At 67.4% G+C, this 11193-nt stretch overlaps 2 protein-coding genes across 2 annotated transcripts; both read right to left on the reverse strand.

The window, feature by feature from the left end:
* Window positions 1-999: 999 nt before the first annotated feature.
* Window positions 1000-8352, reverse strand: QARS1 (glutaminyl-tRNA synthetase 1). Its single transcript, XM_063348359.1, has 24 exons — window positions 8155-8352; window positions 7796-7943; window positions 7604-7713; window positions 7409-7484; window positions 7023-7087; window positions 6741-6794; window positions 6485-6542; window positions 6291-6362; window positions 5016-5101; window positions 4685-4771; window positions 4469-4568; window positions 4267-4345; window positions 4035-4143; window positions 3822-3952; window positions 3604-3696; window positions 3313-3450; window positions 3152-3239; window positions 2929-3072; window positions 2753-2857; window positions 2282-2374; window positions 1866-1993; window positions 1584-1650; window positions 1277-1402; window positions 1000-1181 (listed from the first exon to the last, which is right to left on the reverse strand). Exons 1-24 carry the CDS (start codon window positions 8314-8316, stop codon window positions 1131-1133), a joined length of 2370 nt encoding a protein of 789 aa, XP_063204429.1. The 5' UTR covers window positions 8317-8352; the 3' UTR covers window positions 1000-1130.
* Window positions 8353-10127: 1775 nt separating this feature from the next.
* On the reverse strand, window positions 10128-11186 carry LOC134521590 (epidermal differentiation-specific protein-like). The gene has a single exon (XM_063348189.1). It carries the CDS (start codon window positions 11184-11186, stop codon window positions 10128-10130), a length of 1059 nt encoding a protein of 352 aa, XP_063204259.1.
* Window positions 11187-11193: the final 7 nt, after the last annotated feature.

Below are 11193 nucleotides of genomic sequence, written 5' to 3' on the forward strand. Positions count from 1 at the left end.
CCCGGCGGGGAGGGGGCGGGCGCGGCCGCCGGGGGGCGCCCTCTGCAGGGGGGCGACACACACGACATACGCGTGGGCCTGTGGTTTCGCGGGGCCCAGACACGCGTGGGGCGAGGTCACCCACGGGAGCGGGCACAGCCCCCGGCGGCGGCCGTGGGGCTCGGGAGCCAGCGGCACGCGTGGCCGTGGGGCGCCGCCCGCTAAGGGGGTCCCACGCAGCCGCCCCGCGTCAGGCGGGGGCGGCCCGGCCGCCACCCCCACGCAGCAGCCCGGGCCGAGGCCCCGAGCCGCCCCACGGGTGGGCGAGATCCTCGCTCAGGGGGTTCCACGGTGAGGGCGCCGTGGCCTCCGCCGCCGGTACCGGCGTGGGCCGCACCCTGCCCCCGCCCCCGGGCGGGACCGCGGGGCGAAGTGTCCCCCGCAGCGTGGGGCCGAGCCGGGGCTGCTTTAACGTGCCCATGTGCTCGGCGCGGCCTCCCCGTCCCCCGCTGCCGCTTAAGGTGGCCCATGGGGCCGGGCACAGCCTCCTCCAAGCCGCGGCAGGATCGGGACCGCGGTCCCACGGCTCAGAGACGGAGGGACCGCACCGGTCCCGCGGGGGCACCCCCCCGACCCCCGGCCCGGGGCCGGGCAGGGGCCACCCCACTCGAGTCCACCTTAACGGGGGACGGCGCTGGGGTGGTGTTTGTACACAGTGCGCACACCCTCCGCTGCCTGCACCCTGCCTGCACCCTGCCTGCACCCTGCCTGCACCCTGCCTGCAGCCTGGGGACCCTCCTCCACCCCCTTCCCCCCCCCGCAGCACCCTCAACCCCAGCCCAGCCTGGCGGTCCGGGGTGGGGGGAGCTGCATCTCCCGTGAGGGCAGCACCGGCCCTTCACAGGGAGGGGGGCAGGAACAGACCCCACGCTCTCCGGGGGCTGGGGGGACACCCCCTCATCCCGGCACCCTGTGGGGCACAGTGACAGGAGGCAGTGACAGCACAAGGGACAGGGCTGGGATGCTCTGTTTATTGAGGTGATGCTGTGGGGCGCCCCAGGGGGGGCTGCGCCAAGGCACGGCGGCACTGGGGGTGCACAGGGAACCCCCCGCGGAAGCAGCATCACGGCGAGGTGGCAGCGGCAGGTCCCTCAGGCCTTGCCGGGGTCCTCCTTCAGCGTCACCGTCCGGTTGAACACCATCTAGGGAGAGGCAGAGGGTCAGCGCTGAGCCCCACGCCCCCATAGCGGGCAGGGGGGAGCCCCACACTTCCCTCACCCCCCTCCCCAGGGCTCACCTTCCCCTCCTCGCTGTCGGGGTCCACGGAGAAGTAGCCCAGCCGCTCAAACTGGAACTTGTCGAAGGGCCGGGCAGAGAGGACGGAGCTGTCGACCATGGCATTGCAAACCACACGCAGGGAGTCCTGGAAGCGAAAGGCAGCTCAGATGGACCCCGCAACCCCCTCCACAGCCCCACTCCCCTCAGCCCCTCTCCCCGCAGGGCCCTGCCCAGGGTGGGGTAGGGGTCTCATGGAAGTAGGTGCCTCCAGCTTGGGTACGGGAGGTCCCCAGCTCCCCCCCAGGCCCATAATCCCAGCTACTCACAGGATTGAGGTCACTCAGAAAGCCGCCGGGCACCTCCGAGGGGTCCTCGGGATTTTTGTGCAAAAACCTGCCATGAGAGAGAGTCTTGTTCCAAAGCCGCCAGGCGAGGGGACGTGGCTCCCCATGGCAGCTGTGGGGCAGCAGCTCACAGGACCCCCCAGCAGCATCTTCCCCACCAAGGAGCTGGGCAGACCCCCGCAGAGCCTGCTGGTGCACAGCCACGCTGCTGCTCCAGCATCGCTGAGCTTGTGCCTTCGCCTCTGGGGGTAGCCGGGTACTCACAGCCGCTCGTAGAGCCGCACTTCACATGCCAGCGGCTCCGACACCCAGTGAATGAAGGCTTTGGGCTTCTCCGCCACGTCTGACTTGGTACAGGTCACCTCCAGCTCAATCACGCGCCCGCTGGCGTCCTGGCCAAGAGGAGAGGAGACGAGCCGTCAGGCAGCAGGCGGGCAGCAGCCCCATCCCGCAGGGCAGCCCTGGGATCAAACCACCAGCCCCCCATCTCAGGGCAACCCTGCTCCCCACCACGCGAGGCACAGCGCTGTCGGGGAGCTGCCTCACAGGCAGCCTGCACCCACCCTGTGCAGACAGCACCCAGCCTGAGATGACCATTGCTGCCCGTCCCTGGTGGGGCACAGCCATGTCCTGACATTCCACAGCCCAACCTTGTGTCACTGGTACCCAGAGCCACCCACCTTGATGACATTCTGGACGGCGATGACGTAGCCAGCGTGGCGCAGCCCCACGGGCTGCCCAGGGGCCAGGCGCTTGTAGCCCTTGTCCACCTCCTGCGAGAGAGTTCACGGCTGCACAAGGGGTCCCAGCACAAGCAGCAGGTCCCCAAAACTGCATCCCCCAACCCACTCCCGCCGTCCCAGGGATTGGCGCACCCAGGGCTGTTTGAACGCCCACGTTGCTGGAGGATGTTCCTCAGCGCACAGACCAGGTGTGGGCACCATCAGCATGGACACGCCAGGCTGAGGACAGCGGGCATTTTGCCAGCATCCGTCAGAGCTGCTCGCACGTTTGAGAGTTGCAGTTAGGTGCCTGACACCCGCCTGTGCCCCGTGCAGCACCAGCGCCGTTCCCAAGTGCTCCCAGGCTCCTGCTGCCCGAGCTCCAGCTCCCGGGAGCAAGGGCAGCATGGCTCGGTGGGCCCGGCTCACCTCCCTGAAGTCCGTCTCCTCAATGTAGACGGTGGGCTTGAAGGGCACTTTGTGAAAACCCCGGCTCTCATCAGCTGGAAAGTTGGGCACAAGGACCTCGAGTGCCTGGGGAGGAGGAGGGGGTGAATGCTGACCTTGGGGAACCCCACTCCCACCCCAGCCCGCAGCAGTCTCACCTTTGGAGCAGGGAAATTGATGATGGTGACCTTGAGGGGCTCCAGGACGGCCATGGCGCGGGGGGCCTGCTCGTTCAGCACCTCCCGCGCACATGCCTCCAGCAGATGCGGCTCCATTGTCGCCTGGGCCACCGTCACACCAACCTGCAGGACAGCCTGCCGTCACCAGGCTGGCCAGGGGACGCATCCACCTGGCCCATCCCATCCTGTCCCCGGCACCTACCCGAGCACAGAAGTTGTTGATGGCCTCGGGGGGGAAGCCTCGCCGGCGCAGGGCTGTGAGCGTGAAGAGCCGCGGGTCATCCCAGTCCCTGAGAAAACACCGGTGTGACAGCCAGACGTGCCCTGGTCAGGACCCACCCTGGCTGCTGGCCCCGCTCCCACCTCACGGCACCCGTCTCCACCAGCCGGATGATCTTCCTCTTGGAGACGACGGTGTAGAGCAGGTTCAGGCGCCCGTACTCCCACTGCACGGGGCAGTAGACATCCAGCGCATTGCACAGCCAGAAGTAGGAGGAGCGTCTGCAAGGGAGGCACAGGCACAGCCCAGCTCAGTCTCGTGCCCAGCCACAGCCCCACGGACACCGTCCCATGGACACACTGTCCCCCAGCACTTTGGCAGCCACTGGGATGCGGCCAGCTGATCCCCCTGGGATCCCCCCCCCCAGCACTCACCTGGCCTGGAACTCCTTGGTGCAGAGGGAGTGTGTGATGTGCTCGATGGAGTCGCAGAGGCAGTGTGTGTAGTCATACGTGGGGTAGATGCACCTGCGAGGCAAACGCAGTCAGCCCTGGGGCAGAGCCTGGTGCTGCTCCCCTCCCGAGACCCCCCCTGCTCCCAGGAGACGCAGGCCCACCCCTGCCACGCATGCCAGGACACCGCAGACCCATACCACTTGTCCCCAGTGCGGTGGTGCGGAGTGAACTTGACACGGTAGGCAACGGGGTCCATCTTCCCATCCTCCATCACCAGCTTCATCCGCAGCGTGGCCTCCCCCTCCCCAAACTTGCCCTTTCGCATGTCCTGTGGAGAGAGGGGAAGCTGTCGGCTGAGCCACAGACCCAGACCCCACGGGCACGCAGCGCCTGCCCCCAGCCAGGAGTACCTCGAAGAGCAGGAGTGATTCCTCCACGGGCCGGTCCCGCCATGGTGAGGGCGGTGGGTTGTGGCCCTTGATCTCCTCGACCTTCTGATGGCAGACGTACGCCTGGCCCCTACAGAGGGGAAACCCCGTCACCAGACGTGAGCAGCCCATCCCTTGGGCAACAAGGACCCCCAGACGTGACACAGGACATCCGCACTGCCCCGGTGCATCCATACAACGCTGGCACGCTCACCGGCGGATGAGCTCCAGGGCCCAGGTGTAGAGCTGGTCAAAGTAATCTGAGGCGTGGGTCACTGCATAGGGCTGGTAGCCTGCGGGGACAGGGGAAACAGAGTGGGTTGGAGGCACCCCCACGGCCCGGCAGCAGGACGTGCATGCAGGGCTGTCCCCAGCAGCACCTGGCCTGATCCTGCCCTCCCCAGCCCGAGCCGTACCCAGCCACTCCACCATCTCCCGGATGGCCGTGAAGTACTTCTCCTCCTCCTTCTCGGGGTTGGTGTCATCGTAGCGCAGGAAGCACACGCCACCGTTGGCCTGGGGATGGGGGGACAGTGAGCAGCCGCTCCCTGAGGGACCACAGGGCCAGCGGTCAAACAGTGGGGGGAGGCAGGGACCAGGGGGAGCTGCCAGCAGGGCTTGGTGCTTCTCACCTTGGCATAGCCAAAGTTGAAGTTGATGGCCTTGGCATGGCCGATGTGCAGGATCCCATTGGGCTCAGGAGGGAACCGTGTCCGCACCTGTAGGGGGGAAAAGGGGACACCTCTGTCCTTCGGCAGGAGAATCGCCTCACTCCCAGAAAGTGGGGGCACTGACATGAGCCCCCGACAATCCCATGGGGCTCCCTGTGCCAGGAGGGTGCCACCTCTGGCCGTGTCCCCAGTGAGCTGCCTGTGTCCCCAGCCACCCCACCCACTTGGCTGGAGCCTGGCAGAGCAGTGCCACCCTCGCAGGGAACCGCTGGGCTGGGGGACGCCACCTCACCTGCCCACCCGTGATTGCCAGGTGCTGCTTCAGCAGGGCCATGGTGTTGGGTGTCACCACGTAGCCCTCCGTCTTGTAGTTCTCTCCTGTGGGCAGAGGATGCTCAGGGCTGCAGCACCGACCAGACCGAGCCAAGCCCAGCAGCCGGCAGGGAAGGACATGGGTAATCATAGAATCGCTGAGGTTGGAAGGGACCTTTAAGATCATCGAGTCCAACCTTTAGCCTACCCTGACAAAAACCACTTCTAAACCATGTCTCTAAGTACCACATCTACCCTTTTTTTAAACACCTCCAGGGATGGCGAATCCACCACCTCCCTGGGCAGCCTATTCCAATGTTTAATAACCCTTTCAGTGAAAAAATGCTTCCTAATATCCAATCTAAACCTCCCCTGACATAACTTGAAGCCGTTTCCTCTCGTCCTATCACTTGTCACCAGGGAGAAGAGGTCAGCCCCCATCTCTCTACAACCTCCTTTCAGGTAGTTGTAGAGGGTGATAAGGTCTCCCCTCAGCCTCCTCTTCTCCAGGCTAAACAACCCCAGCTCCCTCAGTCGTTCTTCATAAGGTTTGTCCTCCAGACCCCTCACCAGCTTTGTAGCCCTTCTCTGGACACGCTCCAACACCTCAATGTCCTTCTTGTAGCGAGGGGCCCAAAACTGAACGCAGTACTCGAGGTGGGGCCTCACCAGTGCCGAGTACAGGGGGATGATCACTTCCCTAGTCCGGCTCACCACACGATTCCCGATACAGGCTAGGATGCTGTTGGCCTTCTTGGCCACCTGGGCACACTGCTGGCTCATATTCAGCCGGCTGTCCACCAACACCCCCAGGTCCTTTTCTGCCGGGCAGCTTTCGAGCCACTCTGCCCCAATCCTGTAGCGCTGTTTGGGGTTGCTGTGACCCAAGTGCAGGACCCGGCACTTGGCCTTGTTGAACCTCATACCATTGGTCTCAGCCCATCGGTCCAGCCTGTCCAGATCCCTCTGCAGAGCCAACCTACCCTCAAGCAGATCAACACGCCCGCCCAGCTTAGTGTCATCTGCGAATTTACTGAGGGTGCATTCAATCCCTTCATACAGATCATTGATAAAGATATTAAAGAGAACCGGCCCCAGCACCGAGCCCTGGGGGACACCACTTGTGACCGGACACCAACTGGATTTAACTCCATTTACCACCACTCTCTGGGCACGGCCGTCCAGCCAGTTTTTTACCCAGCGAAGAGAGAGCTGGGGCCAGGCCCCGCAGACGGCAGCTGCTCCTCGCACTCACCCGGCTTGTGGAACTTGAGGGCTTCTCCCCTCAGCTGCTCCAGCAGCGACCGCGTCTCCGTGCCCACCTCGCCTGCAGGGAGAGATGGGGCTGAGATGGGGCCTGACGGCAGATCCCAGGACCCAGCTCGGAGGCAGGTCTTGGCCAGGAACCGCAGGGCTGGGGAAGCTGCCCGCAGGAGGATGGTCTCTTACCGTTCTCCACCACAGCCGCCTTCTGCTTCTCCACTGGGGCCGGCCGAGCCTTCGCAGCCTGCAGGGACCAGCACAGCATCCTGAGTGCCCAGCCCTGGCCCAAACCTTCCCCCCCATGGCCCAGCCTGCTGCCCCCAGTGCTCCCGCAGACCGGCGCCCATGATGGTGGCTGGGCCCAGAGCAGCTACTGGGGATCCTGCCCAGACACTCGGCAGGGAAATGCCACCCCAGTTCCCAGCCTCCCTCTCCGCATCACCTTTGGTTTCTTTTCCAGGTCAGCTTCTGTCTTTGGCCCCAGCAAATGCAGCACCTGAGAAAGAGAGACACAGAGAGGAGAAGAAAAGGCTCCCAGTGCCCCAAGGCCTGGAGGTGGCCTTGTCCAGCTGTCATCCCCCTCACCCTGCCTGCACCTACCCAGGGCAGGCTGTCCCCAGCACCGGGTCCTCCCAGGGGACAGGCCAGCAGGTCTCACACCGGGGATGGCACCGACAGGGGACACCACCCCGCACAGCGCCTGACCCGCTGCCCTCGCACCCACCTGCAGGTCCACCTCGTTCTTGATGGTCTTCCCGTCCGCCCACCGCAGCCGGCTCCGCGCCTCCCCTGCAGACAGGGCACCCCATGGGCGAGGAGCACGGCCCAGCCCAGGGGATTCAGCCGGGGCCGCTGATGCGGGACATCACAGCCAACGGCTGGAGGCAGCCCTTGCCCCAGGGCTGTCCCCGGCACAGGGCACCACAGGCGGCTGCCACACACAGCCCTGCCTGCGTGGGGGACATGGCAGGATGAATCCCCTGCATCGGGTGGGCTGTGGCACAGCGACGCAGACGGTGGGGCCGGGGCAGCCCAGGGCAAAGGGCTGGCTCTCAGGAGGCAGGGGAGCAGGCGCGCCAGGCGGGGGCTGCCCCGCTGCCCCACACTCACCCATCAGCAGCCCCATGTTGAAGTGGTAGCGCTCCGCCAGCAGCTCTGCTCGGTGCTGGCCGATCACAGCCTCCACCTGGGGAGCGGGACAGGGACACGGGGGTGAGCGAGGCAGGCGGGGAGCGTGGCGCCAGGGGCTGCCAGCCTGTCCAGTGTCCCCTGTCCCCCATGCCGTGTCCCCCCTGCCCCACTCACTGCCTCCTCGATCTGCTCGGGGGTGACGCACACTCCCACGCCGCAGGCCTGCTCAAAGTCCGCCGTGTCCAGGGGCTCCAGGGGATGGCTCCTCAGGTACTCCAGGGCGGCTGGGGACAGAGCGGGGGTGAGGAGCGGGGCCCTCCCCTCCCCGCCGGGGCCGGGGGGGCGTGTCCCGGTGCCGCACGGTACCGCCGAGCTGCAGGTCGGTGAGGATCTGCCTGCGGGCGATGTAGCCGACGAGGAAGCCGAGGTGCTTCGGGTCCCGGAGGCGGGCGGCCGCGTTGTAGAGCAGCGTCCCGGTGGCTTTATCCAGGGCCGGACCCAGCACGTTCCGAGCCTGCCGCCGCCCCGGGGAAGCGTCAGGGCCGGCCGGGGGCTGAGCCCCGGCGAACCGGCGGCCCCGGGGCCGGGCAGAACCAAGGGCCGAGACGGGGCCGGGGCGAGGTGGGGTGCCCAGGGAGGAGGCGGGGCCCCGGGAGCGACTCTGCCGCACCGGGGACCGGGGCTGTAACCGGGGGACCGGGGGTGGGGTCCCGCGGTGGGCGCACCTGCAGCACGGCCTGGCGGAGCAGCGCGCTGAGCGCCCCGTTGCGCAGCGTCTCCCGCGCTTTGGCCTCGCTGAGGCCGATGCCGGTGAAGAGCCCCAACGCTTCTTCCACGTCCTCCGCCGCTGCCGCCGCCATGGGCGCCGCCGCCGCCGCCGCCGCCATGCTGCCGCCACTGCCAGCCGGAGGGGCGGGGCCGCGCCCAGCCAATCGCAGCGGGGAGGGCGTGCGGCCGAAGCGACAGAACCCAATCGGCGGCGAGGAAGGCCCGCCTCGACCAATGGGATGGAGGAGCTGGGCGCCGGCTCGGCGAATAGGCGCGGGGCGGGTGGGGCCAAGCCCGCGGTCGGTTGCATCATTTAAAGAGACCGGCGACGGCGGCGGCCACGTGGGGGGCGGGTCCGGGGAGGAGCGCGTCCGCCGCACGTGCCGGGCCCCGCCCCGCCGGTAGCCCCCCGCCGCCACCACCGCCCTTTGTCCTGGCCCCCCCCGCCGCCGCCCGCTCCCGCCGGCCGCCGTGTCCCGCCGTCAGCCCGGCGCTCCCGCAGCCCCGGCGGCCGTCCCGCCCCGTCCCCGCCTGCCCCGGGCGGTCCCTGCGGCGGGCCCGTTGGGTGGGTCGCGCTGCCCAAGGGGCCTGGGCGGAGGGAGTCGCGGTGGCTGCACCAGCACGGTGCGTGCGAGGCCAGGACGGCCCGCCGCCCTCCTCCCCCCCGCGGCTGCACCAACCCGGTGGCCCCGGCTACCCCAGCCCGGTGTCCCCCCAGCAGCCCGGTGTCCCCCCAGCAGCCCAGTGTCCCGCCCCAGCCCGGTGTCCTCCCCTCTTTCCCCAGCCTGGTGCGTGCAGGACCAGACCAGCCCGGTGTCACTTGCCCCCGCTTCCCGCCTCCCCCCAGACTAGTGTCCCCTGTTCCCCTACTCCTGTCGTCGTCCCCCCCGGCCCCAGCTCCCCCAGTCCAGTGTCCCCCTGGCTCCCCCAGCATGGTGTTGTCCCAGCAGCCCAGTGTCCCCCCCTTCCCCCGGGCTGCACCAGCCCATTGTCCCCCAAAGCCCAGCGTCCCCTGGCTTCCCCCAGCCCGGCGTGTGTCCCCCCCAGCCTGGTGTCCCTTCTCCAGCCTGTTGTGTCCCCTCTAGTACGGTGTCCCTCTGGCTCCTCCAGCCTGCTGTCCCCTGGCTTCCCCAGCCCAGTGCTCCCCCAGCAGCCCAGTGTCCTCCTGGCTCCTCCACCGTGGTGTATCCCCCCAACCTGGTGTCCCCTGGCTGCCCAAGCCCGGTGTCCCCCCCATGGCTGCATCAGCCTGTTGTCCCCCCAAGCCCAGTGTCCCCTCACTCCCCCATCCTGGTGTCTCCCTGGCTCCTCCAGCCTAGTGTCCCTTCTCCAGCATGGTGTGTCCCCCTGCCCCAGCCCCATGTCCTCACAGCTCCTCCAGCCAGGTGTCCCCCCAAGCCCAAGGTACCCAGGCTGCCCCAGCCCAGTGTTCCCTCAGCAGCCCAGTGTTCTCCCCGGCTGCACCAGCCCATTGTCCCCCCCAAACCCAATGTCTCCTGGCTCCCCCAGCCCAGTGACCCCCCCCCCCAGCCTGATGTCCCTGCTCTAGCCTGTTGTGTCCCCCCCAGCTCCTCCAGCCTGGTGTCTCCCTCCCAGCCTGGTGTCCCCCCAAGCTCAATGTACCCTCGTTCTCTCAGCCTGGTGTCCCCCGAGCAGCCCAGCGTCCCCTGCAGCTGTACCAGCCCATTGTCCCCCCCAGCCCAGTGTCCCCCCAAGTCCTTTTACCACCCCCCCCAGCCCCCTCCCACCCTGGCCCCAGCATCAGCAGACCTGAGCAGTTGGAGAAGGGGATTTATTGCCAACAGCCAGCGGGAGGAGGCACCATCAGGTCATACCAGCCTGAGCTGCCCGATGCTGGCTCCTCCATGGGTGTCCCCGGGGGTCACACACCCTCAAGGGGACAGAGACGATGCCCAGCACCAGGACGGAGCTATTGCTCCGTCCTGGTGCCGGGCATCGTCTCTGTCCCTTTAGTGGCTGCCTGCTCCCTGCCTGCAGCCGGCAGTGGCTTCAAGCTATAGCGGGCACTGATGTTGGTACCCGAGACGCTGCGGTACTCGCCCATCTCTGTACGAACAGCTTCGTTCTGGGTGATGGTGAGCAGGACCGGGACGGAGAGCGTCACCTCCTTCCGCAAGACCTGGATGCTGAGCGCCGTGCGCGGGGGGATCTTAGCCGGCAGCTGCACCTCCACGCGTTCCCGGCGGGTGCTGGATTCGCTGCGCCCTTTCTGCACCGTGAAGATGTTGGAGGCTTCCACGGTCAGCGTGAAGGAGAGCCCGGCTTTGAGGCTGGTGGCGTTGCTGAAGTGGAAGCTCTGCCAGAGCGTGGTGCCGTACTCCCGGCTGCTGCTGGCTGCCAGCGTCTGCTCCGACTCCGTCTCGTTCACCCCCTCGATCTCATCCACCAGCACCTCCCGCTCTTCCTCCACCCGCTTCTGCTCCCAGAGGAGACGCGCCGAGACGTGGGGCCGCCCGGGCCGCAGCGGGCGCAGGTGGGACAGCCGAGCCTGGAAGTTCAGCTCGGGTTTGTAGTCAGCGAGACGCTCGCCGGGCCATGCCAGGCAGTGCCAACCGCCCCGGCTGGGGTGCTGGTAGAGCAGCCATACTCCCCTCTGCACCACGTGGGAGGCCACCCGGTCGTTGAAGTACCCGTACGCCAAGTTGGTCTCCTCCGTCACCACTTTGCAGGCGCCTTGGAAGTTGGGGCGCTCATAGAGGGTGATCTGGGGGTCCCCCAGATCATGGTGCACCAGGCGCAGCGCCGAGAAGCTGTTGGGCCGCCCCACGGAGGGGTACTCGCCCTCCTCGAAGGCGTGCGGCTCCCCCTCGTACTTGGGGTCAGTGTAAGCGATCCACGGCTGCCCCACCACCTTCAGGGAGGCAATGCAGTTCCCAAAATCCAGCTCGTGCAGGTCGGGCACGTCGCAAGTGAACTCCCGGCTCAGCCCCTCGAAGTTGGCACGCTCGTACACCGTGATCCGGTTCATGGTGCCG

This window comes from Chroicocephalus ridibundus, chromosome 10 (genome assembly GCF_963924245.1).
Source record: "Chroicocephalus ridibundus chromosome 10, bChrRid1.1, whole genome shotgun sequence".
In the NCBI taxonomy this organism is placed as follows: domain Eukaryota; kingdom Metazoa; phylum Chordata; class Aves; order Charadriiformes; family Laridae; genus Chroicocephalus; species Chroicocephalus ridibundus.